Source organism: Delphinapterus leucas, chromosome 16 (assembly GCF_059928025.1).
Source record: "Delphinapterus leucas isolate spDelLeu-1000000601 "Yukka" chromosome 16, BTC_Dleu_Yukka2, whole genome shotgun sequence".
Taxonomy (NCBI): Eukaryota; Metazoa; Chordata; class Mammalia; order Artiodactyla; family Monodontidae; genus Delphinapterus; species Delphinapterus leucas.
This window is the reverse complement of record NC_143144.1, coordinates 79,865,618-79,892,317: the sequence shown is the minus strand read 5'-3', so window position 1 is coordinate 79,892,317 and position 26,700 is coordinate 79,865,618. Positions and strand designations below refer to the sequence as shown.

Here is a 26,700-nt window from a genome sequence, read left to right as displayed (position 1 = left end):
GATTCGGCTGAGCAGCCTCTTCGAACAAGATCGGTTCTTATATGAAAGGTGCCTTTTGGGAACTAAGGTTCAATTTTCTACTCAACTGATCCTCAGTCCTCTGGATAACTTGATATGCAACACATTCTTGAAATCCATAGGAACCTTTTAGTAAATTTTATTCTTGGATTTCCCCTGAAACCAGTCAGATTTAAAAAAAAAAATCTGTATGGAGGTGAGTTTTCATGCCTTTTAAAATACTGTATGATGTCAACTAAGAATAGCTAGAATGAGTAAACTAAGCAAGACCTTGCCGGGTGTTGAGACAGACATTAAAACAATAGTACCACGATTAAATAAGTTTTTATTGTCACATTTAACTGCTTTGTCAGATATACATTGTAGGTTTCGGAATGGCATAAAAATAAAAATATTTTCCTGAATGTCAAAATCTGAACAGAGATGGTGATGGCACTTAAAAAAAAAAATTAAATTCACACTGGTGCTGAAGCCGCTAGAAGGGAGCTGATAAACACTGGAACACATTTGCAGATACAGCGGTCTGCAACATTTCAAATCAAATGGCAGTGGTATAAGGCCAACAAAACTGGAGAGTAGGAAGATACAGACCCCATACAGTAGATATCTGAAGAATGGCAGTTTTAGCATTTCATTTCCAGTCAGACTAGAGTAAACTTCTCTCCTACAAAATGAAACTGCTTTTCCAGAACCTGGAGCTTAAGCCTCTTTAACAACTTCCTTATTCTGACAGGTTTTAACTAGTCCAAAGGAAAGGCAGCTATAATCCATGGCATTAGCTTCACGGGCTAACCCCGCCATAAATGGGGGGAGGGGGTCTTGTCATTTCCAAACCAGGAGCCTATCATTCTCATGAATGTCTTTAGTGGTTTCACACATTCTGGGCCTAAGGCTAGAAAACAAGCAGTAATTAAATAAAAATGTAAGTGCATCCCAACGGAAAGTCTCTACACATTCCACAGCTATCTTCCAAATGTCAACTCAAAAAAGTATGGTTATTCAGACTGAAAATGAATCTTTATTCAATAATCGAGATTCCCAAACAGTTTATTAAATGTCTTTCTTCCACAAATAAAACTAACACTAGGATTTATCAGAAGATCTAAACGAGTTATTTCCTTACGTATGAACTTGGCTAAATCCACTGTGTCTGGAATCTGTTCATCATAAAACTCAGGTCTGGAACATAACTCCTTTCTGTTATACTGCTGTGTGTCCTTCATTTAAGACTCTAGAACAGAGACCATAAGTGTGGCTAGTGCAACATAGCAGTCACTGTAATTCCCCAAAAGAAAAATAAGTAATTTATTTCATGTCGTACTTATTTGGATGATTACTTACTGGTAATTAGTATTTCTACATTTTTTTTTAAAGGCAACCATTTTAAGTGACAATACATATCAGGCTAGTAGAAAAAAGTTGAAACAAAGCCCTCTCTTTTGATCTCACAAAGTCATGCAGACAAAAGAAGGTACACGTCTGATTTGTTCCAATCAGGCTTCTTGGAATTATCAAAATTTCTTTTCTGGCAGAGATGAATTTGGCTCATCATAGAAAGAAGGTTCTTTGAAGGCTGCTGCTAAACTAGTTTCCCTTTGAAAAGGTAAATTTCAAGGCATGATAGTGCAAGAGGTAAGGTTTTGATTTATAGAACATTTATAGACTAATTGTGCTTAGTCTCTAATTTCCAATTTATTTTAAAGAACAGAAACTACGTTGATAAGTTTCTCTTTGCCTATATTTACCAGTACATCCATGAATCGCACCAGAATTAGGACAATTTGATTATCTTAATGGTTCTGTCGTGAAACCTGCACACTGAGTCCGCAGGCGAGGACCCGTGGACGTGAGGCTCCTACAAGTTCTGTGCCCAAAAGCGCTTGTCCTGGGGAGTCCAGGGGTCTGAGAAAGTTCTCTCCCAAGATTAAGTCCTCAGAAAAACTCTCTCAATGAGCAATTAACACTGCTAAGTGGAGAGTTTCTTTCGTTTAGTTAAATTGGGGAGGTCTGAGTGTTCCTGGAGCCCCCGTCGGGATGCGTCATGGGTCGAGAATCCCTCGAATGTGAGTATTCGCTATTAGAGGGCTCTGTAGGGTCAATCAAATTTTCATAATCACTGTCGTCTGATCCCTCAGCACTGTCTCCGGCTGCTCCTTGAGGAGGAGGAGGGTCTGCCCCACTTCCAGGATATTTCAGTCCAGCACTGGTGGAGGCATAATTGGAGGAGCCCACGGCTTGAGGTCGAGGCATAAAGACGCTAGTTTCCATGCGAGAATGGCTCAGAGTACTTTCCTGATTATTTGGGTGAATATCAGAATAAGGGGGAGGAGGATCCGAGGCCTCTGCGTCTCCAAGTGCACTTCTGCCTTCAGCTGCAAACCCAGGATAGGGCATCCGAGGGCTGAACGCGGGGTCCAAACTTTCAGATGACATCTGTCTGCTTATCATTGCCTGTTGCAATCCTGGATGAAAAGAGGAAGAAAACTGTAACGCTCTGTATTTTCACAGCTTTGCATTTCAATACGTTAAATGTTCAACCTGATTGTTCTGGAAAATAGCAACAAAGAAGTGAAATTTATTATTACTATGAATTATTTTACATTTGCATAGTATTTCACAATTTACAAAAGATTTTTCTATACATTAAGTCATTTAAGCCTCCAAACAGCTCTCTGAAGTACTACTGTCATCACTAATGTTATTGTTTCCATGACACAGGCAAAGAACCGGAGCTCTGAAAGGTTAAGTGACTTCACTAAGAGAACAGCTAGAAGTGGGGCCCTGATACTCACAGCACAGGTCTCTTAACTCCAGATCTGGTGCTGTTTCCCTCACCTGTTGCTTACTGTACTCAGAGGCTGGGGGGACAGAGGATAAAATCAACAGTCCTCACCATCCTCGGCAGTCAGCTGAACGTTAATTTTTCCTTAACAGGCCTCACGTCAAAAAAAATACTTCTTGACAACAACTTGTCACAATACTCTTAAACATCTCTCTCTCCTTAAAAGTTCAAAGTCCTGGGTTAGGTGCCCAGTTTTCTACATAATAGGCCATAACTTTACTGCATTTTTATGGTGGTAAAACAGAAACAGCCCTACATCTATGAGCCTATGGCCTTTAAATTGTTTTCAAGTACATTTAAAAAATATTATAAAAATGATCTGTACAAAATTTAGAAAAGAAAAACAAAAAATCACCCACAATTCTATCACCCAGATAACACTGTTAAAATTTTGGTGAAAATAGCACAAGATTTGGGGTTAAAAGACAGAAACTTTAGGTGTCAGGCACCCCAACTTTTCTGAATTCTAGTTTTATTATCGAGCTTTGTGTGTGTATGTCTGTTTGTTTATTTATTTGTTTGTTTGCCACAGCATGTGGGATCTTAGTTCCCTCACCGGGGATCGAACCTGCACTCCCTGCAGTGGAAGCGCAAAGTCTTAACCACTGGACTGCCAGGAAAGTCCCTGTATACATGTATTTAAAATAGAGCTGAGAGGGCTTCCCTGGTGGCGCAGTGGTTGAGAGTCCGCCTGCCGATGCAGGGGACACGGTTTCGCTCCCCAGTCCGGGAAGATCCCACATGCCGCGGAGCGGCTGGGCCTGTGAGCCATGGCCGCTGAGCCTGCGCGTCCGGAGCCTGTGCTCCGCGACAGGAGAGGACACAACAGTGAGAGGCCCGCGTACCACAAAAAAAAAAAGAAAGAAAAAAAAAAAGAGCTGAGATAATATGTTTATACTGTTTTATATCCTAGCATTTTCATATAAGATTATATATTATCTTATGTCATTAAAAATCCGCTTCAATGGCTGTACAATATTCCATTATACAGATATACCGAAATGTATTCAACTATTCTACTCTTGTTTATTCAATTACTGTAACAGGTTGTTTCCAAGATTTTGTAATTATAAAGTTGTGATTAATGCTCTTGTGCAGAAATCCCTGTCTGTATTTCTGATTATTTCTAGAATAATGTAACAGTAGAAATGAATCAGACATCATTTACCTGGAAATATAAATTATATTTTAATTTGTTTACAAATATTCTTATTAAATTAGAAAAGGCTAGTTATACCCTTATCTCTTTTACACTTGATATTATTTGCCATACATTTTATAGATTTTACTTACAAATGTTAAATTTGGTGGCATTCATAGAAAAGAATGAAATAGTGCCATTTGCAGCAACATGGATTGGTCTAGAGATTATCATGCTAAGTGAAGTCAGTCAGACAAAGAAAGACAAATATCATGTTATCACTTATACGTGGAATATAAAAAAATGATACAAATGAACTTATTTACAAAACAGAAATAGACTCACAGTCATAGAAGGCAAACTTGTGGTTACCAAAGGGGAAAAGGGTGGGTGGGGGGATAAATTAGGAGTTTAGGATTAACAGATACACGTTACTATATACAAGATAGATAATCAACAAGGTCCTACTGTATAGCACAGTGAACTATGTTCAATGTCTTGTAATAAAACCTATAACGGAAAAGAATCTGAAAAGGAATATATACATATATATATAATATATATATATATATGTATAACTGAATCATTTTGCTGTATACCTGAAACTAACACTACATTATAAATCAACTATACTTCAATAAAAAAATAAATTAAAAAAAAATCTGGTGGCATCGTAGCAAATATGTTTGTTAGCATGCTGGAATTAATATAATAGATTCTTGGGCCTAATTCTCATTCAACCAGCTGGTTACTTAGCTTAATGGTATCCAGTCATCCACTGCTATCAAAAACCAGACATTTAAAGTCTTTGTTGAGACCCTGCCCATGAATCAAATGTAAAGTTAAGAGAATTTTAGGTAGCTCTTTTATGAGGTTCCAATGAACACAGGACACAGTCCCTATGTGCAAGGCATGTCAGGGTTAACTTAGTAAGAAACATCACATCCACTGTACATAGATCATATCACTTCTCAGGATTTATTGTAACTTGCTTCAGCCTTTCTACCTTTGGTCTTCTTTTTCTTCCAGTTTCAGAGACTTGAGAGGGACACCATGAAAAACCGTACTTCCCTTCTGGAAAAGTCTAAAGACAAGTGAATGCCCTCTTCCAAGCAGCCTAACTTGGAGCTTGATGAGTGTAGAAGAATGCATGTAATTTATTATGTAATCTGATGTTTAAAACCAGACACTTCCCTGATTCTGAATGGTAAAATTAATAGGAGGCTCACTTCTTTCTTGTTCCTTTTCATTCTTCCTCTGAGTGATTTGTCTTCTTAATTTGTTCACTTCTGCCTGACAAGATTCAACAATTCGCTCACTTTTTTCTACGTCTGCACACACTGCCTGAGGGAAAAATGACAACAAGAACAATTAGCTTCAAATCCAAGCACAAGGCATTTCATAAAGACAGCATCGATTATAACCCTGGGAAGAGTCCAGACACTTCATCGAGTTAAAAAGCAGACACCTAAGGTAGAACAAAACCATGAAGGTCCAGAGACCAAAACTGTCGTTACTCAGTGAACTGCCTTCTTAATTACGTTAAGATAATTATGCTATTTAGCTTATACATTCTTAAAGAAGAAGGGTAAGACGGGAAAGAGCGCATCTTTTCCCTTTCTTACTCATCTTTATTGATACGGAAAGGGAATTTCTGATACCAGTCTGGCACACAAGGATGAACAAAAGACAGGAATGAGATACTTTCAACTCTTATTTATAATCAACAATCAAACATCAGATGAAACATAGATTTATTTAACAGAAACTACTTATAATTAGGGAAAGTTGAAAAAGAAAATAAGTTTCAAAGTCAAGATTTAATAAAAGGTAACTATTTGAGACCATATCAATGTAATGTAACCACTCCTATCAGGGCACTGGACGTGATACTGGTGTTTGCAGGGCAGGCCTTAATCAACAGTCAATGAAATGTATGACAGCCATTTTGAAGTCCATTAGACAGTGCTGAGAGTCTGAAAAGAGCATGGTCATGAATTCAGGACACAAAGCTGTTTTTCACCACATGTTCCTTCCATAGCAGAAATACCAGAAACTGCCTGAAAGTGGGCTGGTCACCAGTGAGTGAGGCTGTATTAAGTTCCCTATGCTGCTATGGGTAACCGTGACCCGAATTTGGAGAACTGACACTGGAAACTGCCCGTTGCATGCGTTCTTCTTTGCCCCAGGCTGAACTCAGTCTGCCTTCCTCTTTTCCAGCAGCTGCCTTCATTCCTCTCTCTATGCCACAGGGCCTTCCTCCTCAAAGCTAGGCTTTCTCCAGACCCGGAACAGCTTCTTCAGCCCTACCACTCTCCTTGTCCTCAAAGGCTCTTTTGTTCTTAGGGTTTTAGAACAAATTACTCCTAAGAACACTTTGGGGATGATGAAAAGAACGTGGGAAAGTATTCTTAGCACCTAGCTCAGGATCTGGCTTGTAGGAGATGTTTCCATAAATATTTGCTGCATGATTGCCGAGGAATGAACAGGCTCCACTGCATCTTCCCACACAGTGGAGGCAGCTGCGGACAGAGTGAGCGAACTAGAATTAGGAAGCAGAGCTGTCCTGAGTTACGGGTGCCTTTGGGCGAGTCTCAACTTACAGTACAAGTGATGGGACAGCTGTGTTCTTAGCAATACTTCTTTAAATTCGGAATACATTTCCCCAGGAAAAAAGCTGTCATTAAAGAGGTCATGAGTATTTAGAAGAGTGATATTAATTCTGTACTTCAGAGTTTCCATTGAAGGCACATAATGAGTGAGACCAGCTTTCATAGACTGACATGAGCGACTACTCCCTACATCTTATATCACTTTGGGAGAGCACATTCTGATTTTTGGACCACAATTCACTTGTCAGTTGGGAGATTATTAAAAATTAAAGTAGAATTAAAAGATTTGGGCAATATAAATAAGATGAATATAGTAAATAAACCAGTTACCTGCACCTTCTCCTGAAGTGCATTATAAACCTGATAAATCGCCCTGATGTCTTTCATTACTCCATCCTTGTCAAAAAAGTCAGTACTAGAAGACAAACAGAAAAAAGATTCACCAAGTGATTAGAACTGCTGTGAACTAGAAGGCACTTTCCCATCATTTCTACCTTTATCTATAACGTAAATGCTACAAATTCACAGTGACAATGTTTAAGCAATAATGCCCATACCCCTAGAATTACAGGAGAAAGAAAAGAGAATCCATGTTACCGAGACAACTGAAAAATAATAGTGTTATTTTTTCCTAGACCACTCTATATATTTTTCAGTGACCACAGTTAGCTCTCAGAACCTCAGAAATACACATACTCTATCCAAACTTTTGTATCAGTTGCAAAAAAAAAAATCGTGGTAAATGATTAAAAAAATAAATATTGATAAAAGTAAACTATCTTTTCAATAAGCATAAGATTTTGATATACAGTAGTGGTGGTCTAGAGAATTACCTTACTGGATTTTTCAATGTTATATCAAACGATGTCACACTTCTCCATAAACATATTGGGTTTTTTTTTTGTTTTTAAATATTTATTTATTTATTTATTTATTTGGCTGCATCGGGCCTTTGTTGTGGCACCAGGGATCTTCGTTGTGGTACCAGGGATCTTCGTTGTGGCACCAGGGATCTTCGTTGTGGCATGTGAGATCTTTCGTTGCGGACTCTTCATTGTAACGTGCGGGCTCCTTGTTGCGGTGCGCGGGCTTCTCTCTAGTTGTGGCGCGCGGGCTCCAGAGCGCGTGGGCTCTGTAGTTTGCGGCACGCGGGCTCTCCAGTTGAGGCGTGTGAGCTCAGCAGTTGTGGCGCGCGGGCTTAGTTGCCCTGCGGCATGTGGAATCTTAGTTCCCCAACCAGGGATCAAACCCACGTTCCCTGCATTGGAAGGCGGATTCTTTACCACTGGACCTCCAGGGAAGTCCCCGTAAACATATTGTTAACAAAAGAAAGGAAAAAACATTCATTTTACCTTTCGACTTACCCATGTTCTTTAATAACTTTGGCATAACTCTGAGAAGTATTTGGCACTGAAGACACTTTATACTCTTGCTGGCTAGTGTTGCCTAGATTGGGAATAGCAAGGGATAGCCTTTGATTATACCTGCAGGGAAGATTGAGAGAGATCATGTTGAAAGCACTGCTCTACTTGAAGAATGGGTCCTGCCAATAGGAGCCTGAGTCTCTGCACTGGGAACTAACTGAAGGTCTCACAGAGAACCTACTTCCACAGACAACCTAGGGTTAGTTGAATTAGCAATTTTTTCCCTTCCCTTAAAGTAGAAACTCACTTGTAAACTCCTCAAGGGCAGGGGTGACGTCTTATACACCCTTTGCCTCTCCGCAGCCACTGACAGAGCGCTGAGGAGGTTTTAAGTGCTCAAGAACCTGATTAATTAATGAAATCTTGCAGATGGCTATTTAACAATTAATAATTATTTTCACTGCTATTGATCTAATTTATTCTACTACAAGTGAAATTCTGGAGGGAACCCTTTCTGTTGTTTACAGACAGACACCATGATCATATGGTTTTTTTTTTTTTTTTTTGCTTTAGCAAGTTCACAATGCAGAACCCTCATTAACCAGTAGGTGGATCAATTTTACAATTTTGTCTTTGAAATCTATGTTTTGAAATTACAGTCAGGCTTACAGTGCAATAAAACTGTACTTCTACAAAATGGATTATGGAGAAGCAAATGATGACTTCTAGCTGCTTATTCCTATAAGAATTGATGCATAATTAATGTCTTGCTAATGCTTCTTGATTCAAAAACAATTTTAATTTATATAACTAACTGAAAGGAAAATACTTTCTCTAACCACAAAGAAAACTAGCTAAAGGAGAGTTATAAACACTTTTCTTTAAAGATGCTATAAAATGTATATTTTCAAAGTCATAAATCTCAATTACTTGTATCAACATCTTTCCTATTTATGCGAGGCTGGTGGGAACGCTTTATTTACCTCCGATTTGGTCTAAAGAGAACGTATTCTAAAGCGTGAGTGGAATTGTTGGCGGTGGAGATGAAGCTGAAGAGAAGGAAGACGAGGTCAGGCACCCCAAGGATGCGGGTGAGCTGCTTATGAATAACCTGCTCTCTGTACGACATCTGCTGCTGTGTGTTTCGCCGGAATCTGTACCACCCAATAACTTTCTGCAACAAAAACAGAAGAAAAAAAGTATTAAAAGTTGCATGAAATCTTACAAATTTAATTCTGAATGCATCCACACAAATGCTTGTACACAAATGTTCACAGCAGATTTATGTGCAATAGCTCAAAACTGAAAACAACCTAATTGTCCATCAGCAGGTCAATGGCTAAACAAACTGTGGTGTATCCACACACTGGAATCCTACTCAGTAAGAAAAAGGAACAAACTACCAACAAATACAACACAGATGAATTCCAAAATAATTATGCTGAGTGAAAGAAGCCAGACCCAAAATAATAATAATAGCATATGCTATAGGATTCCATTTCATATAAAATTCTAGAAAATAAAAAGTAATCTATAGTGACATAAAGCAGATCAGTGGGTGACCTGGGAGGGGTGAGAAGGAGGGATCAGAAAAGGGCACGAGGAGACTTTTGCAGTGATAGGTATGTTCATCATCTTATTTTGATAATGGTTTCATGCATGTATACATATATCAAAACTTATCAAAGTATATGCTCTAAATATACAGTTTATTACATGTCAATTATACCTCAATACAACAATTTAAAAAGTTTAGCTTTGTCAGTTCTGACTACACTGTAACTTAAACTGGTAAGTGAATTAAACTTATAGGCTCTTTGGAAGAATATTCTTCATAATGTGATCTGCTGGACATCTGGGAGACACATGGCCTAAGAGACATCTGGCAGCTCCCTAAAATGCTCCTGGGCCCCACCCAAACCTGGAGAATCACAACCTCTAAGGGTAGACCCAGGAACCTGAATTTAAGATAAGTTCTTAAGTTTTTTCTTATGCATACTACAGTTTGAAAATCTCTGTCGTCGAGACAATTAAGTTAATTCTTTATAAGAAGAATAATCTTCATAAGCTTCTTTTTAAAAAACAAACTATTGGGCTTCCCTGGTGGCGCAGTGGTTGAGAGTCCGCCTGCCGATGCAGGGGACACGGGTTCGTGCCCCGGTCTGGGAAGATCCCACATGCCGCGGAGCGGCTGGGCCCGTGAGCCATGGCTGCTGAGCCTGCGCGTCCGGAGCCTGTGCTCTGCAGCGGGAGAGGCCGCAACGGTGAGAGGCCCGCGTACCGCAAAAAAAAACCACCAAACTCTTTGAGTGAAAATCCTGTTTTGAGAAATCAAAGTAATTTAAAATTGTTAGTGTCATATTAAAACTAACAGTAAATTTAGATTATGTTTTGGCACTTTCACAAACGAAGGAAGTCAACCAACCTTTACTGAGCCCCTGTTCCAGACCTTCAGCTAGCTATGTTACAAATATTTTCACTAAGTATCACAACAACCCTGGGAGGTGAGTAAAGTTTTCTGCACTGAGTTCGTATCACATGCAAGGAACTACAGGCAGCAAAGAAACAGTTCCTGCCCTTAAGGAGTACTGCTGAAAATAAAGCATAATTCCAATTATATTAAAGCAATTAATTCTGATATTCTTTAAATATAAAGAAAACCCAAACACTTCTGACAGTGCAAATCTTATAAAAGAGATGTTTTGTCCAAAGTCACAGAGCTAACGAGTGACAGCCAAGATCTGGAACCTCTTTGCCTGTCTTTTTCCACTGTACTACACTAACTTTAAAATTCCACATTATTCACACAATGTTGCTCATAAAAGAGTGAAAAGTAGTTTTCCTTAAAAAAAAAAAAAGTGGGTAACAAAAATTATCAACTGGCTAGAGCTACTAAGGCCAAAGAGCATGGCACATTTCACTCTGAGTCTCGGCACTCTGTATTTAATGTAGGATTAGCTCCTCTGCAGGACTCGGGTACATCTCATACACCCCTGCATTCCTGCAGAGGCCTAAGCAGTGCTCAGCACATGGATTCTTCTTATGAAATACTCGCTGACTAAAGAATCTTGCAAGTGGCTACTGGATGGGTACTAATGCTTTTCACTTATGCTGACTATGTAATTGTTTTATTCCATTTGTATTTTCAGAGAAGCGGGAAGCCTTATAAATTTATTTTGGATATCAACTTATTCATTTGATATTTGCTAAAAAGATAACCCCCTTCATCCTGATCAATGAAAGGTGACATGCCAAAATAATTCACATTGGCGACGTCTACAGTTCTACCTTTTAGAGCTAACAAGCTGGTTGCAATGCTGTCGAGAAATGAGGTCACTGATGTGGAAGAGAACACTATGTTTGGGCCATGATAAAAAATAATGAGTATCTTTCACTAAAACCTTATCTCTGCTAAAGTTTCAGACAATATTTCACAAAGACTCTCCTCCCTACTCTCTGTGCTAGACATTCACTTACATCTTCTGGATCCAAAGCAATTATCTCCAATGCTGGGCACACTTGTCATCTTTAAGTTCTGTTCTTTTTGGCCTTACGATGATATTAAGGCAACAGTTATGTTTATCATTATCTATTTCGGAGCAGGTGCTTTCAAGAAGGCAGAAGTCCTCCTCTCACTTGCTTTTTTGGTCTGAGCCCAAAACCTGAGGCTGGTCGAAACTTTGCAAACACAATATGGATTCTGCCAGAGCAGTAATTGGGCACACCAATGCAACCTTGCTGCACCTATTGGGGGATTTTTCGTACCAAAAACATTAGTCTCTATCTTAAACCCAACTTTTTTTTTTTTTTTTTTTTTAATGTTTTAGCAATGTTGTGGAGTTTCTATATTTAGAGGCACACTTTTTTTAGTAAACATATTTCTATGTATTTTATACATTAATTGCTATTGTGACAAAAATCTTTATTAGCTTGTGTTTTCTAATGGGTAATTTTAGGACCCATTAGGGAACTTTTAAAATTATTACGTACTTATTTTATATGAGTTCAACTTACTGAACTTGCGTCCAATTCTTAGTATTTTTCTTTCTCTATTTTTTTATTTGGCCTCCCTGCACAACTTGTGGGATTTTAGTTCCCCAACCAGGGATTGAACCCAGCTGGGCCTTCAGGGTCCTCGGCAGTGAGAGCACAGAGTCCCAACCACTGGATCACCAGGGAACTCCCAGGGTTTTTCAATTATACATTAGGTTTGAAGCCTGCCTAGCAAAGAGTCAGTTTTTGAAACAGTTCCATCAGCACTTTCTTGAAGAGCTGATATTAATTAAAAATATTTTTTGTATGTCAGATACTGTTTAAAGTACATATGTATTTTTAAGCCTAACTTTTAAATGTACCTTTGTAACTACTACGTAACCCTTTTGAGGTGAAGATATAACTTTGTACCATTTCTGGAGGAAAAAAAAAAATCAAACTAGAGTCAACTCTAAAGATTTTCAGTCTAAACATTATGTATCATCTTTGTTTGGGGGCTAGAAATTTGGATTTTTGAAAAAAAATCCTTAAAGAGTTTATATTATGTATAAGGTGCCATAGGAAATACAATGAACATAAAATATGGTCCCTGCCTTTAACAAATTCCATGGAAAATAAAACATAATTTCCAAGTAAATTGAAGCAACAAATTCCTGTCTTTAATTGCAAAAGAAAATATAAACATTAGTTTTAGCACAAAGTTCTACAAAATCAAAACTGAAGATCAGCTTTTTTCAGAATCTTGGTCCCAGGAAAAGCGAAGTTAACTCTGGTTAAAAACCTATGATTGGTCTTCTGTGTCTCAAAACAGCAAATCCAATTTTACTTATTTATTTATTTGTTTGTTTGTTTGTTTTTATTTTTAAAAATACAACATGATTATATTTTAATACACAACCAAAATACAAAACAGCATAGTAAATTAGCAAATCCAATTTTAAATTCCCCAAATTAATTTGGAAATGTGTCCCTATTTGCTACTGAAAAAACTACATGGTAGAGCTCCTTTCTTTTTTTCAATTTATTTTCAATGTAAAATACAATTTAAAAAACCTTATCACATAAAGTCTCCCTTCCTCAGCAGCATCTCTGCTCCCTTTCTCAAAGTAACCACTTTTAGGTTTGGTTGGCTTCCTTCCAGATCTTTTTCTGTACGTTTAAACATTCAAACTTTTGTTTTTATAAAAAACAGGCTCAAATTATTTCATTTAACTTCGAGATCTTTCTATGTCATTCATGAGAACCTCCCACATTCTTTTTAATGGCTGCTTCATATCCCATAGCATGGAGGTACCAACATAATTTACTTAACCATTCCTCCTGGTGGACACTTAGATTGCTTTCAAAATTCTCACTATTAAGCAAAGATACAACAAACATCTTCGCATGCTGGATTAAAAGGCCAAACTGCTGCGTTTAAACCTTGGCGCCAACATTTCCTGCTCGCAACCTTAAGCAAGTTATTTATCTTTAGTTGTCTCAACTATAAAATGGGGGTGATGATAACAGCCTCACAGCGCTGTTACAAGGATTAAATGTGTCAGTACCTGGAAAGTGCTTAGAATACTGCCTGGCACAGAGTTAAAGTGTTCAATAATGCCAGCTTTTCATACCTTTGTGCCTAGATGCTTTTGTTTACTTGGGCCAGATTCCTAGAGGTGGAACTCCATATTTAAAATTCTGTTATTGCGAAACTCTCCCCCTAAATGTCTCTATCAACTTACATTCCCACCAACTACAGCTTCCCCATTTCCCACCATCTTGCCAACACTGGATATTAGCAATCCTTTTATACTTCTGCCAATTGGATGGACAAAAACCCAGCATTACGTGCTTCAATTTGCATTTCCTAATTGAGAATGAACATCTTTCCATTTACTTCTTGGACATTTCTGGATTTCTTTTTTCTTTTGTGAATTTCCTGTTTATATTCTTTATCCATTTTTTTCAGTTTAAATTTTTTTCATCTATTAAAAAAATTTCCTGGTAATTTAATATAAAGCGAGTGCTCTAGGCAACTGTGCTTCAATAGGAATTTTCAGGGAATAAATTTTAGTTTTAGAAAGTATAATAAAGCTTCATTATCTAAAATACAAAAATAAATGGAATGAGGAAGTAAGGTGGTGGCTGGGGGATGAATATGGACTGCTAAGAGATCCCAGAATGTATGCTTCAGGCAAGTCACTGAAAATGGGGGAGCTGGACCGTGATGCCTGTGGCTGCTCTAACCCACTTTCCCACTTGGGCAGGGGACTGTGTTAGACTCTCTGCTAATACCGAGCACTTCCTGAGTTTGTTATCACCCTCAAAACCACTGCCCTTTTTTCAGACCTATCCCTCACACTTCCCATTTTTCCTGTGATCTTACCTGCTTTCCTTTTTGCCTGTACATCCGACAGTGGTACTGAGAGAGTCCATACATTGGAAAGGCTGTTGATCTACTCTTACTGTTATTTCTTTTCTTTTTTAATTTATTTTTTATTTTAGGCTGCGTTGGGTCTTCGCTGCTGGGCGCGGGCTCTCTCTAGTTGCAGCGAGCAGGGGCCACTCCTCATTGCAGTGCGCGGGCCTCTCACTGCCGTGGCCTCGCTTGCTGCGGAGCACGGGCTCCAGGCACGTGGGCCTCAGCAGTTGTGGATAGCGGGCCCCAGAGTGCAGGCTCAGTAGTTGCGGCGCACGGGCTTAGTTGCTCCGCGGCATACGGGATCCTCCCAGACCAGGGCTCGAACCCATGTCCCCTGCATTGGCAGGCGGACTCTTAACCACTGTGCCACCACGGAAGCCCTGCACTGTTATTTCTGACGCCCTTCTTCAGACACCTTAGGAATCCCACACTGATTATTTTTATGCACAGGTAATCTTTTTAAAGCTTTTTTTTTTTTTTAAAAATAATACATGCTTCTAAACAAAGGCATTTTGTTTTCTGTTTGATAAGCTGAAAACTTTCATTGGTACTTTTTTCCCTCAAGTGATGGTTTAGTGACCAATCTATTTTCTGGAATTAATATACCAAGGTAAAAAAGTAAACCCCATACCTGGTACAGTAAATTATAAATGAGGCCATCAGACAGAGCTGCAGCAATAAAGCTTTGATTCATTTTCAATTCTGTTCAGACTCGCTTACCATGTATACACATTCAGAACATCACATGCATATGCTGACAGAAATGATAAACACATGACCTTTTAGAAAAACATCTGTGTTCACTGTTGATTGAACTTGAAGGAGTAACATATCTAAAGATGTTTGACTGCAATTTGTATTGTTAAAAAATATTTTCCCTCATTATAAAATTAATGTATGTGTATTAAATGTTGGCAAAATTATTTTTTAAATTACGTAATGGGAAGATAGAACCACCCAGAATCAACTCAACTATTGTCAACTTTCTAGATTATAGTTCATGTTCTTTTTTTTCTTCTGACTTTTGCATAATGGAATCACTCTAAATATCCAAATTTTGTTCTATTGATATACTGTAAACATCGTGTCACATTTGCAATTTACCTTTAAAATCTACTCAACAGAATTCTTATATATTAACATCAAATCTCGTTGTTTCATTTTACATTCATTTCTGGTTTTAAGTTTGGGTGATAAGGATTGATTTCCAAATCAGACTGGGTGACAAATAGAACATACCTTTCTCCGATCTTTAAGAATCCTGTCCAAGCTCTCTTCATTAACTTTGCTTGCATAGTCATAAAAACTGTTTTTTTTTTAAGAGAAAAAATATTTTATTAAAATCACATAGTATTTTGACATGAATATGCTTAGTAACATGTGTCTATGGGTCATCTAACCCTAAAAGTTGGTAATAAAGATACAATTGCTTGTCTGCAATAGGTATATAAAGAGAAAACAATCTAAATGCTTTACTGATATGAGGTATCTTTTGCATCAAAGACTACTCAAGAGACTGCTACATTCAAAGGGTATTACTTCCATAAGTGGGAGGAGCTGGTAGCAAGTAATTATAAAGTGTGTGGTTTCAAATGGCTGTGACATCTCTTCCTTGTTTCTAAGTATCAATTACCTATGGGAAAAAAAAGAACACAGCAGCTCATTTTCTGAGAAATGAAGAAAGGAAATGAGTATTTGCTGAATCCTTAATAAGACATTCAGCTGCATGCTTCCTTGTGTTAATTCATTTCATCCTTGCCTCAATGCTGGGAGATAAGTACTAGTTCAGCCCAACAAGTCAACATGTTTCTTGGTTTTTTTTAAAAATTAATTAATTAATTTATTTATTATTTTTGGCTGCGTTGGGTCTTCGTTGCTGTGCGTGGGCTTTCTCTAGTTGTGGCGAACGGGGGCTACTCTTTGTTGTGGTGTGTGGGCTTCTCATTGCGGTGGCTTCTCTTGTTGCGGAGCACAGGCTTTAGGCACACGGGCTTCAGTAGTTGTGGCACGCGGGCTCAGTAGTTGTGGCTCGCGGGCTCTAGAGCACAGGCTCAGTAGTTGTGGAACATGGTCTTAGTTGCTCCGCGGCATGTGGGATCTTCAAGGACCAGGGATCGAACCCGTGTCCCCTGCATTGGCAAGCGGATTCTTAACCACTGCGCCACTAGGGAAGTCCCAGTCAACATGTTTTATTCCCATTTTTCTAGATAAAGATACTGAGGTTAAATGACTTGCCCCAAATCACAGAACTGGTAGATGGAAGAGTTGGGATTTGAAGCAAGGTCTGACCAGCTTCAAACTGAATGCACTCACCCTTAAATGAGACCAATCTGACCTGAATCCCATGATGAGCAGTCCAGGCATAATGATGTGTGGGCTTTTCTACCCCTGGTCATGGTTTTAGGCATGCCACCCTCCTCCCCTCCTCCTACCACCATAAGCCCAGGCCTATAAGGCAGAAAGGAGTTCAAGTTATAGTAAAAACACTGAACTGTGAGTCAGGAGATACCAGCTCCAGCTCCGTTCTGCTTCTCACTGTATGATCTTGGGCAAGTCACTTTAACCTACCTGGCCACCATTTCCTTTTTGCAAAATAAAGATTTTGGAGTAGACAGATGATTTCTAAGATTTCTATCAGTTCTAAGAATGATGAGTCTATGATTTAAATTATGAGTCCACGTTCTGGTACTACTTTGCTGACAGTGGTTTAAGGAAATCCTCAGAAGGGCAGGGCAGGGCACACCTAGCAAAGCTTTAGATGGTCAGGGCCAAACAGGACCCATTCTGACCCAGACAGAGGCTGTGTGTGGACCAGGGCCTGAATCATTTCATTTGCTCTGAGATTCTTTTCAAATGAACTGCTGGTTCCTTGTCTTGCTTCCTGCTCCTCTTTCAGTTATGTGTAAATCTAAGAGATGAGGTTCTCAGCTACTTTGAGGCTTAGTTCACAGGTAACAATCCTCTGAAATAATGGGCAAGTGTGCGCGGGAGGGGTGGGGGTAAGGTGGGTGGTGAACATGGTGCAAGTCCCCATGGGTTCTTGGGTGCAAGGGGGCTGGGTGTTTGGGTCAGCTGAGAATGGGAGCGGGGTCAGGGTGAAAGCTGCAGGGAACACACAGCAGGAACAGCCAGGCACAAGGGGTGGGCAGGTGTTAAAGAAGGAAGTGCTGACCAAGAACGCCGAATCTGGCTAGTATGAGCAGCAATGCAAGGAAAGTATTGGCCTGGCTCTTGGGAGAGTAGAAGAATAGGGCCTCAGGGAGTTTTACGAAACACAGAGTGGAGCTCATCATACCTGCCATCAGGCGGAAGGGTTTGGGGCTGAGAAAGCAGACAGAGGCCTGGACTGCGGTTTGGGGAACAGAAGTCCGGTGTGTGGGAGATGCTGGCCCCTTTCTCCCTCACCTTGGCCTCCGTCAGTCTCTCTGTCCTTTGCTGTCTCCCTCTGAACATCTCTCCTCCTGTCTTTTTCTCTTTCTGTCCTTTAGTTGGTAATAATATTCAACTGGTGTATATTAAACACAAAAATGTAGGTTTTATGTTCCCTTTCCTTACATTTTAAAGTTGAACACTGAACACTTTTTATCCCTCTTAACAACACCAATTATTTTATCTATATGCGATCCTTGGTTAACTTCCTTCTCTATGGATGATGCGCCCTTGCTAGAGGGGCTGGCATAAAGGCTTCCATTCTAAACCACTGAGGCCAAGATTTATACTGTCTCCCTTCCCCTCTTCCTAACTTAACACAGTGCCACACACACATCTGGCACTCAAAAAATAAGTGAATTTGGATGCCCTCAGTTATAACTTTACAGCCATAATCACATACAGGTCTAAATTCACTAGTTTTCAATCAGTTAATCTTTTAATAAGGACAAAAAGCTACAAAGAAGGATGTGGCTTACCTAAAAAGTTTTGAACAAGGCTGATGGTTGTGGATTTCTGTAATTAGAAAGAGGAAATACATCTCAGTTAATCATGTAAGATACAGACAACTATAAAACAGTTCAGGATTTAAAAAAAATTTTTAACCAAAATCTCAGACAATAAAAAGACAGTTTTCCTCTCCCCAGCAGTGTGTACACTAGTGAGGGCAGTATGTCTTTTTAACACTGAAACCCAGGCACACATTCTCAGGACAAAGCAGACTGGTGAATGAAAGTTCTGGGTCCATTTGTCCAGGTGTGATGAGCACACATCTGAAAGCTTTTATTCAGGAACAGGGAGCTATTGTGTGCCCTCATTCAATCTTACCTATTTAAACAAAGCCTAAGAGGAAAAAGGAATCAATGCCTGGAAGCATTTGATCAAGGTGGGTAAGAGCTGTGAGGACAGCTTGGGGAAAGGAAGGCCTTACCACCCTACTATCAGTAACCTACTAACAACGCAGGACAACTGGGCCAGGTGTTTTGAAGGGGAAGGGCGGAAACTCTGAAAGTATGTTAACCCTTTCAAAGATTTTCAGTACCAAGGGAAACAGTCATTTATAAGGCAGATCCAAACGGCTTCCTAAAAGATTGTGGCGATTAATCACAGAGAACAATTTCTTCAAGCTCATCAGGGGGCTTAGGGTCTGGGTTGCTTCATAAGACCATGGGACTAATTAACCACTCAATTCTATTAACAACATGCTCCTGGACAGGGAATCATCACGTGCTGCTTATAAAGCCACAGCCACAGAGTTCCAGTCTGCAATTTTAACTCAATTAAAATGAAACCACAACCTTGAAGGACACCAGGCTGTGCCCATTAGCTTCCGTACTGATGTGAGTGCTGCCAAAACACAGACAGAGATGCCAGTACTTCCACAGGAATGAAAAGCTCATTTGCCTAGTATAACTGTCGACATAGTGATGCAAATAAGAAAACCTCACCTAGAAATATTTCCTTCTTTTATCACCAAAAATGACACGGTATACCACCAGAAGTTATTTCAGAGATACTGTTAGTAATTAGAACATGGAATGTCTGTAGTAAAAATGTCAACTAGAATTCAGGGAAAAGAAAAAAAAAAAAACTCTTCTACCTTAAAGGAAAGAATATTTTGTTCAAGAAAATCCCTGGAGTAAATTCTGAACTCTGAATATACATTCCTGTCATCAATCCACCCCAGCAGACTTCTCTCATGATTTGCAACGTGGATTAGAAGCATGTTGAAGATATGCTCTAGACATCATGTGGTATTTTCTAAAGGAAGTTAAGGCTTTCTCTTACAAGATTTTGCAATACCTAACTAAGCACTCCGCGGAGAAAACAAGGGGATGCTCTCAAACACAATAAGGTGCAGACTGGAATGAAGGTGGCGGCACGATAGCTGACAGATAGACTTCTGGAAGCAGCGGGAGGCAGGGCAGGCTTGCCTCGGATTCTAGAGTCTCTGAAGCCTCCAGGGCTCATCCGTGCAGTGGACCCCTCTTCACGTACGCGTGGCATCTCTGCCCGCATTTCTGTAAAAATCCCCACTGGGACGTACTGCTGTGCTTGCCTAGCTTCCTGTCTCTGCTTCTCCTGCTGGTGGGTGAGCTGAACAGCTCCTGTCCTTCCCCCTTCCGTTCTTTCCGGTAACTGCTGCATCACCGTATTAACTCAGGGAGCTCCCTGTTGCTGTCTCCTGACCGCTCCCAGCACCGAGAGCGCACGACTCCGCTTCAAGTGAGCGAGCACAGCTTTAAAAATGAATATGTATTCAAAACAAGTGTTCAAAATGTGATATTCCATATAAAGTCCTCCTTATTGTGTAGAGTCAAGGAAAGGTGTCTGTGTGTGGATCCAGACATTTTCAACAAATAAGAAATTTGGTCAATTTATTTTATTTAAAATATCTTATTCTGGTGGTTAAATTGTGCCAGAAAATTTCTTCACACTAGTGGTATGGAATACTTCTCATGGCACATTACCTAATGTTTTGCCTTTCAATCCAGGTTTTCCAGAGTCCTTGGTTTACATTTTCTAATATGTATTTATTTTTAAAAGAAAAATATTACAATGATAATAATACATTTAAGATAATACTAGCAAATACTCTGTTCATGAGATCCGTGACTATTTCAAACAACGAATTGAATGTAGCTAATAAATTAAACATTATACAGTAAAAGAAGGTTGTCATGGCACTGTATTAACTGGGACTCTCCGTTGCTTCTTCTCCATATCTGCAGTACCATGGAAACTGGTATTTACTGCAAGAACCGGAAGGTGTATGAATCAAAGATACAGTACACTACGCTGGAGAATTTGAGTTACTTTCCCATTCTATTTCTTTAAAGATAAATAAACAGCCAGAACGTTCATCAGAAATGCTGCTTTTGTGGTCACGCCAGGCAAGAGAGCTCTTTCTTGCACGGTTTTCTGTCAGGTCTACCTGGCAAACCTGCATATACCACATTACTTTTGAAAACCCAAGCACAAACAATAAATAATTGCACAGATGGCCAACGAAACCAAGTTCTCTATTTTAGGATTTTAAAGAGTTAAGCAAAACAAAACACAAAAATAAACCGTCAGTGAAAGAACAGCCATGCAGCAGTATATCAGGTATTTTTTCAGCAAGTCAGTATATTGTGGGGAGGGGGCTTGTCTGGCTCTTGAGGAAACAGCTGTCTCGTTTCCCTCCAATCCCAACCACCTCAGTCCTCACCCGGCCTCCCAGCCCAGGTACTAGAAGGCTAGGAGAACAGGCTGAAGTTGATGATTTGGTCTCAACATAACCTAACCTCCCAGCAGTACTTCAAACCACAAACCACTCACCTTCACACAGGCTGTAGTTTAGTCACACAGAAACAGGCCAGGGTCCCTGTAAGTTTCATGCACTCCCTGCACTGGGATCCCCTGAATGTACCCTAAGTTTACCTCCCGTATGGTGTCTTTACTGATTTAACCCACTAGCAGTGGGTTTTTTTTCCCCCCAACTCATGAGATTTTCTTTGTTCCTTCCTGACAGCACTCGTCCTGCACTCTCTGGTATTTCTGTACGCTCGTCTTATCCTCCCCAGAGCCCTGGAAGGCAGGGATGCATTGGACATTCCTCTCATTGCCCAGCACAATGCCTCTCGCAGGGACGTTCTTCAATAATTGTTGGCTGCATAAATGAATAAAACGATCCCCGCTCTGCTTTGAGTATCAAGATATGCTTTTCGGTGAAGTGCTCGAGGTGCAGCTGAAAGGACTACGATCCTTCTTTATCAAAAGGAGACTGCTCCAGAGAGGGCGGGTGAACCTACAAATGCTCCTTCGTTTGCCCCAGCAATCGCCCCCAAATCGACTGTTTGGCTTACTCCTCAGAGGCTGTGTAGGTTTAACAAATATCTCCTGTAAACAAGTGTAAACATCTTTGCCGGGTCCCTCCAGGAAGGACCAGCACGACACGAGCTTTCATTATAGTGTGAGGTGATGCTGACAATGCACACAGCCCGAGGTGCAAACTCGAGGATCACTGTGGTTGTGAAGAGACTATCACGTGTAATTCCACACAGCCATTCATAGGTCAGACCAGTCAGCGGGTCAGGGATGGCTTCACAGGATACCTGAACTTATAGCTACACACTGTGAGTTTACACTGACTTATAAAAAACATTTCACATCACTTACTAGTGCAAATAATTGGCATTGTGACTTCAGTGCTTCTCTATGTACTCTTTTAATCTACCATTAGGTTCAAATCAGTTAAGGGCCAAAGAACAAAACAAGCAGCATATATACAAGAAGAGTATTTCTAAGGTCCGTGATAAGCTCACTCACCAATGACTTGCAGAAGTTCTGTGCTGCTGATTTGGGAGTCGCTGATGCTAAAGGTTTCCTCTTGTCTTACCTCTCCCAGCAAAAATCCTTCCTGAAAGCAATGGAAGAAAATAGCTGCAGCTAAAAATCAAAGGGATTTTTACTGGAATTAAGAGGAATCGAGCACATTGTTATGTTTTATAATAACTTTAACAATAATCCAAATAAGTCTGCCATGTAAACTATTAATCCACAAACCAACAAGTAAGACTAAAGCAATTTGAGATTTGGCTATTAACTGGATTGTTTGAAAAAAGGATTTCCTGACAAGATGAAATATTATTTTAATCCCTTCCCCTAAAACCCTGTTTTTTTTTGAAGTGAAAATAAGGAGAGTGAATTCATCACCTAAATCCTACTAAGTGTAACAACCAATGTTAAAAAAGCTCAGGAAGCAGAAATATTCCAAGGTTGTTTTCTTGAAACAGCATGTAATTTATTCCACTGTTTTAAAAACATTGCTAATGGGGGCTTCCCTGGTGGCGCAGTGGTTAAGAATCCGCCTGCCCATGCAGGGGACACGGGTTCGAGCCCTGGTCCAGGAGGATCCCACATGCCGCGGAGCAACTAAGCCCGTGCGCCACAACTACTGAAGCCTGTGCACCTAGAGCCCGTGCTCCGCGACAAGAGAAGCCACCGCAATGAGAAGCCCGCGCACCACAGTGAAGAGTAGCCCCCGCTCACCGCAACTAGAGAAAGCCCACGTGCAGCAACGAAGAACCAACGCAGCCAAAAATAAATTTAAAAAAAAACATTGCTAATGATAAAAGTACAAAGAAGTTGACACAATGCACAACCTAACCGCTCCTGTATGGGCTGGCGTGGGAAATGAGCATTCCAGCAAATAAATTTAACATTCCATTAAAGTTTTTCTTTAATAAATGCTGAGGTAAATTTACTTATACCTTTGGAGAACATATACCACCGTCATCAATTCTGGGTTACTCAGCATATAGCCTACTGCGTTTGAGCACTCGCTGTAGTGTTCAGCACAAGCACAGCTGGAGAACATACACTCTAAACGTCAAAATAACTTCCCTGTCGGTGGTGAACTAATTGGCTGTCCCAGACTCCCCCTCCCCAGTCATCCACATGGCTTATTCCTTCCCTCCATTCCACTCTTCACTCAAATAGCGCCTCATCCAAGAGGCCTTCCCCGGCTGCTGGAACAGAATCAGCGTCTGCCGGACACTGTTCCCTTTACCCTGCGTCCTTTTCCTTCTTAGTCTCCTCTCTGTCTGCCATATCTCATATTTATATGTATTAACAACTGCCTGCTCCTACTAAAACATAAGCTCCACGAGAGCGGGGACTCTGTGCTTGTTCGCTATGTATCTCAGCACCTCGTACAGTGCCCAGCACACGGGAGGTGCTCAATAAATGCTGCTTGAATACATTTGAGGAAACAATGTCCTTTCCATTCTAGGTTGACCCTTCTAATCAATTAAAGAAGCTTCCTAGTTTAAAAACACTCCCAGGGGACTTCCCTCGTGGTCCAGTGGTTGAGAATACACCTTCCAATGCAGGGGACACGGGTTTGATCCCGGGTCGGGGAACTAAGATCCCACACGCGGCGGGGCAACAAAGCCCACGTGCTGCAACTACTGAGCCCGTGCACCACAACTAGAGAGCCCACGCTGCAACTACAGAGCCCACAAGGTCTGGAGACCATGTGCCACAACTAGAGAGAGAAAACCCGCATGCCACAACTAGAGAGACGCCTGCGCGCCGCAACAAAAAGTCCCGAGTGCTGCAACTAAGACCCAACGCAGCCAAAAATAAATAAATAAATATTAAAAAAAAAAATCCCAGTTGGAATCTGTGGGGGTGAGGAGGGAGAAACAGATGTTTTTCAGCATAGCTTTTGTATTGGATAAGGTGAGTGGAGTGTCCTAAAATCCCAGATCATCATGTACAAGGCATCTCTCAAACTTTAGTAATATACACACCCCTCTTTCAAAAAAAAAACCTCTCTCAGAGCTAGAGTCCATGACTACTAATCTGGAAAACACAGACTAAAGAAGCTTGTTTTATCCTATGAAAGTCTTTCAGTTATGAGTTCTTATTACAAAAAACAAGCTTTGTCTTTGTAACAAGTTAAAAACTTTTTTCTTTAATCAAAGTGGAAAATACAATTTAAAATTCCTACAGAACTTTAGACTTCAAGAACGTATCTACAGATTCCTAGCAAATAAAAATGCAGGACATGCAGTTAAGTTTGAACTTCAGATAAACAATGGATAATTTTTATGTAATAAATGCGATATACTTATACTAAAATATTATTTACTATTTATCTGAAATTCAGATTTAACTGGGTGCCCTATATTTTATCTGGCAATCCTACCACAGGCCTCAGTTTGAAAAAGTCAACAGTGACATCAAGACATTCTAAAGCCGAGCATAACATGAATGCCTATTTATCTACTGGTCTGGATTATCTGAGCCACTGTTACCTTATAACAGTAGGCAAATTATACTGTGTGGGCTAAACCCAGCCTAACGCCTGCTACTCTATGGCTTACAAGCTTAGAATAAGTTTCTACACTTTTAAATTGTTGAAAAAAAATAGAAAATAGGAATATTTCATGACATGTGAAAATTATACGAAATTCAGATCTCAGTGTCCATAAGTAAAGTTTTATTGGAAACAGTCATCCTAATTTACTTATTGTCTATGGCTCCTTTCTCCCTACAACAGCAGAGCTGAGTAGTTGCTACAGAGACCACATGGCTCATGAAGCCTAAAATATTTACTGTCTGGCCCTTTACAGAAAAAGTCTGTTAACTCCAACTCTACTGAAATGAGTGGTTTTAAACTAATTTCTTGCCAGGGCAAAACAAGCATATACTACAAAAACAAATTCTTGGTTCTTCAACTTTAAAATATATGAAATTGAAATTACTTTAAAGTATTCCACTTATATAATTGTGGCAAGGTTAATATAAGCAGGTATCCTCGTATAAGACACAAGTTGCAAACTATTGTCACTGGTGACAATTTCTGTGAAGTCTAGCACCATGCCTGGCATAGCACAGATATTAAAGAGATATCTCTTGAAATAAATTAATAACAATCTAAGTAACACGGCCGTCTCATTGCAGTTTGTAAAGAAACTATCCACTTTTCAACAGGTTGCTTATTCTTACAGTAATTTTGCCTTATACATAAACTGTGATATTACTAGGCACTCCAAGGTCTAGAGAGGTTAAGAAGCATTATTGTGAACCATATTTAATACTTCCACAGGACACCAGAAGTGCCACAAACTACCTTTACATGGAACTGCATTACATTATTAAACATCTGTCTGCAATATCAAAGGTGTTAGTGTCCAGAGACAGGAGCTGCCTCTGGAGAAACCCGTGCTGTGTACACTCCTATCCTTAATCTCTACTATCAAACTGAAGCGAGGAACAGCACAATTATTTAGTGCCATTCAATTTACTAATGGAACCACCTCTACATGAAATCAGTTTTTATTAATGGAAGCAAGGAGTGCAGAAGTGAAACCAAGTCCAGTTCCTTCTTCTGCAGTGTATCATTTTGCTTTGTGATGACTACACAACCACAACAGCCCCCCCACTACGTTTATTTAATGAACTTGAATAATTCACTACTAAAACCACTTAAAACAATCCCTCAGTTTGGTGGGCAAGTACTTAAAGATAAAAATTATCGAGTTTCATAAAGAATTTCCATCCAGAGGCCACTGACATTAAAAATGCATTTCCGATCATTCATACGTAGGCCTGTCACTTCCCTATTTCACTGCGACTAGTTCCGTGGTCTTAGAGCCTTCGCCAAGGAACTGAACATGCAACTTCAAGGCAAAGAGACCCTACACCTAACACTCCTGGTTACATCTCCATTTTCCATCGAGGAGAAGAAAACACACGATCGTATCTAACAAGTACGAATAGTGACAGCCACGGTTTCCCTCGTCGCAGCCCACAACAACCTGTCAGACCAGCGGGCGCGGCTGGGTGTCTGCGCTCCTAGACTAAAGCCGGGTCTCTCGGCTCCTTCCCGACCCCAGACTCCCCTCGCAAGTCTAGAAGCCTGACTCTCAGGGAGGGGCAGGCGCTCGGTTTCCACTAAGCGACTCCTGACACTGTCGGTGGCCGGCCGGGAAAGCTCTGCCAAACGGGAGACTGCCGTCGCGGGACGGCCAGGCGGCGGAAGGCACCGAGCGAGGGGGCCCATCTCGGGGGCGAAGGGCCCCGGGCAGCAGTAGTTCGCTGGCGGCGGGAGCCTCCCGGGTCATCAGTTAATCGGGCCGGCCCGGGGGGCGAGCCGCAAGTGATCCCAGCTTGGCCACAGGCGTCGGCCTGAGACCGAGGCTGGAGGCCCCAGCAGCCGCGGCGGGGGGCCCAGCACCTACGTGGTCGGCGTTGCTGTTGGCGCTGTGGAAACACACAGCGCTGAAGGTGTAGCCCGAAATGGAAGCCGCCATGATGGAAATCTCCAACTCCCCCATCATGCCCCGCGGAGGGCACAGAGCCTTCCGGTCGGCCCCGCCCCTTGGCATCCTGGGAAATGGAGT

General features: G+C 40.5%; 1 protein-coding gene across 2 annotated transcripts; it reads right to left on the bottom strand.

The window, feature by feature from the left end:
- Positions 1–326: 326 nt before the first annotated feature.
- On the bottom strand, positions 327–26,700 carry ABRAXAS2 (abraxas 2, BRISC complex subunit). 2 transcript variants are annotated; one of them, XM_022568490.2, is made up of 9 exons: positions 26,539–26,700; positions 22,115–22,205; positions 18,283–18,319; positions 15,614–15,680; positions 8,961–9,151; positions 7,978–8,097; positions 6,944–7,028; positions 5,231–5,345; positions 327–2,480 (listed from the first exon to the last, which is right to left on the bottom strand). In XM_022568490.2, the coding sequence occupies exons 1-9, from the start codon at positions 26,683–26,685 to the stop codon at positions 2,011–2,013; spliced, it is 1,323 nt and encodes a 440-aa protein (XP_022424198.2). In that variant the 5' UTR covers positions 26,686–26,700; the 3' UTR covers positions 327–2,010. The 2 variants fall into 2 exon arrangements, with proteins under 2 accessions (XP_022424198.2, XP_089754448.1); XM_089898322.1 differs by lacking the exons at positions 18,283–18,319; positions 22,115–22,205; positions 26,539–26,700 and adding an exon at positions 17,670–18,275.

Coding starts and splice junctions, on each gene's coding strand:
- ABRAXAS2 (XM_022568490.2), bottom strand. CDS start 26,685: ATGCCAAGGGGCGGGGCCGACCGGAAGGCTCTGTGCCCTCCGCGGGGC. Junction 22,206..26,538: donor CCAACAGCAACGCCGACCAC/GTAGGTGCTGGG, acceptor CATTGCTTTCAG/GAAGGATTTTTGCTGGGAGA. Junction 7,029..7,977: donor AAAGTTATTAAAGAACATGG/GTAAGTCGAAAG, acceptor TTTGTCTTCTAG/TACTGACTTTTTTGACAAGG.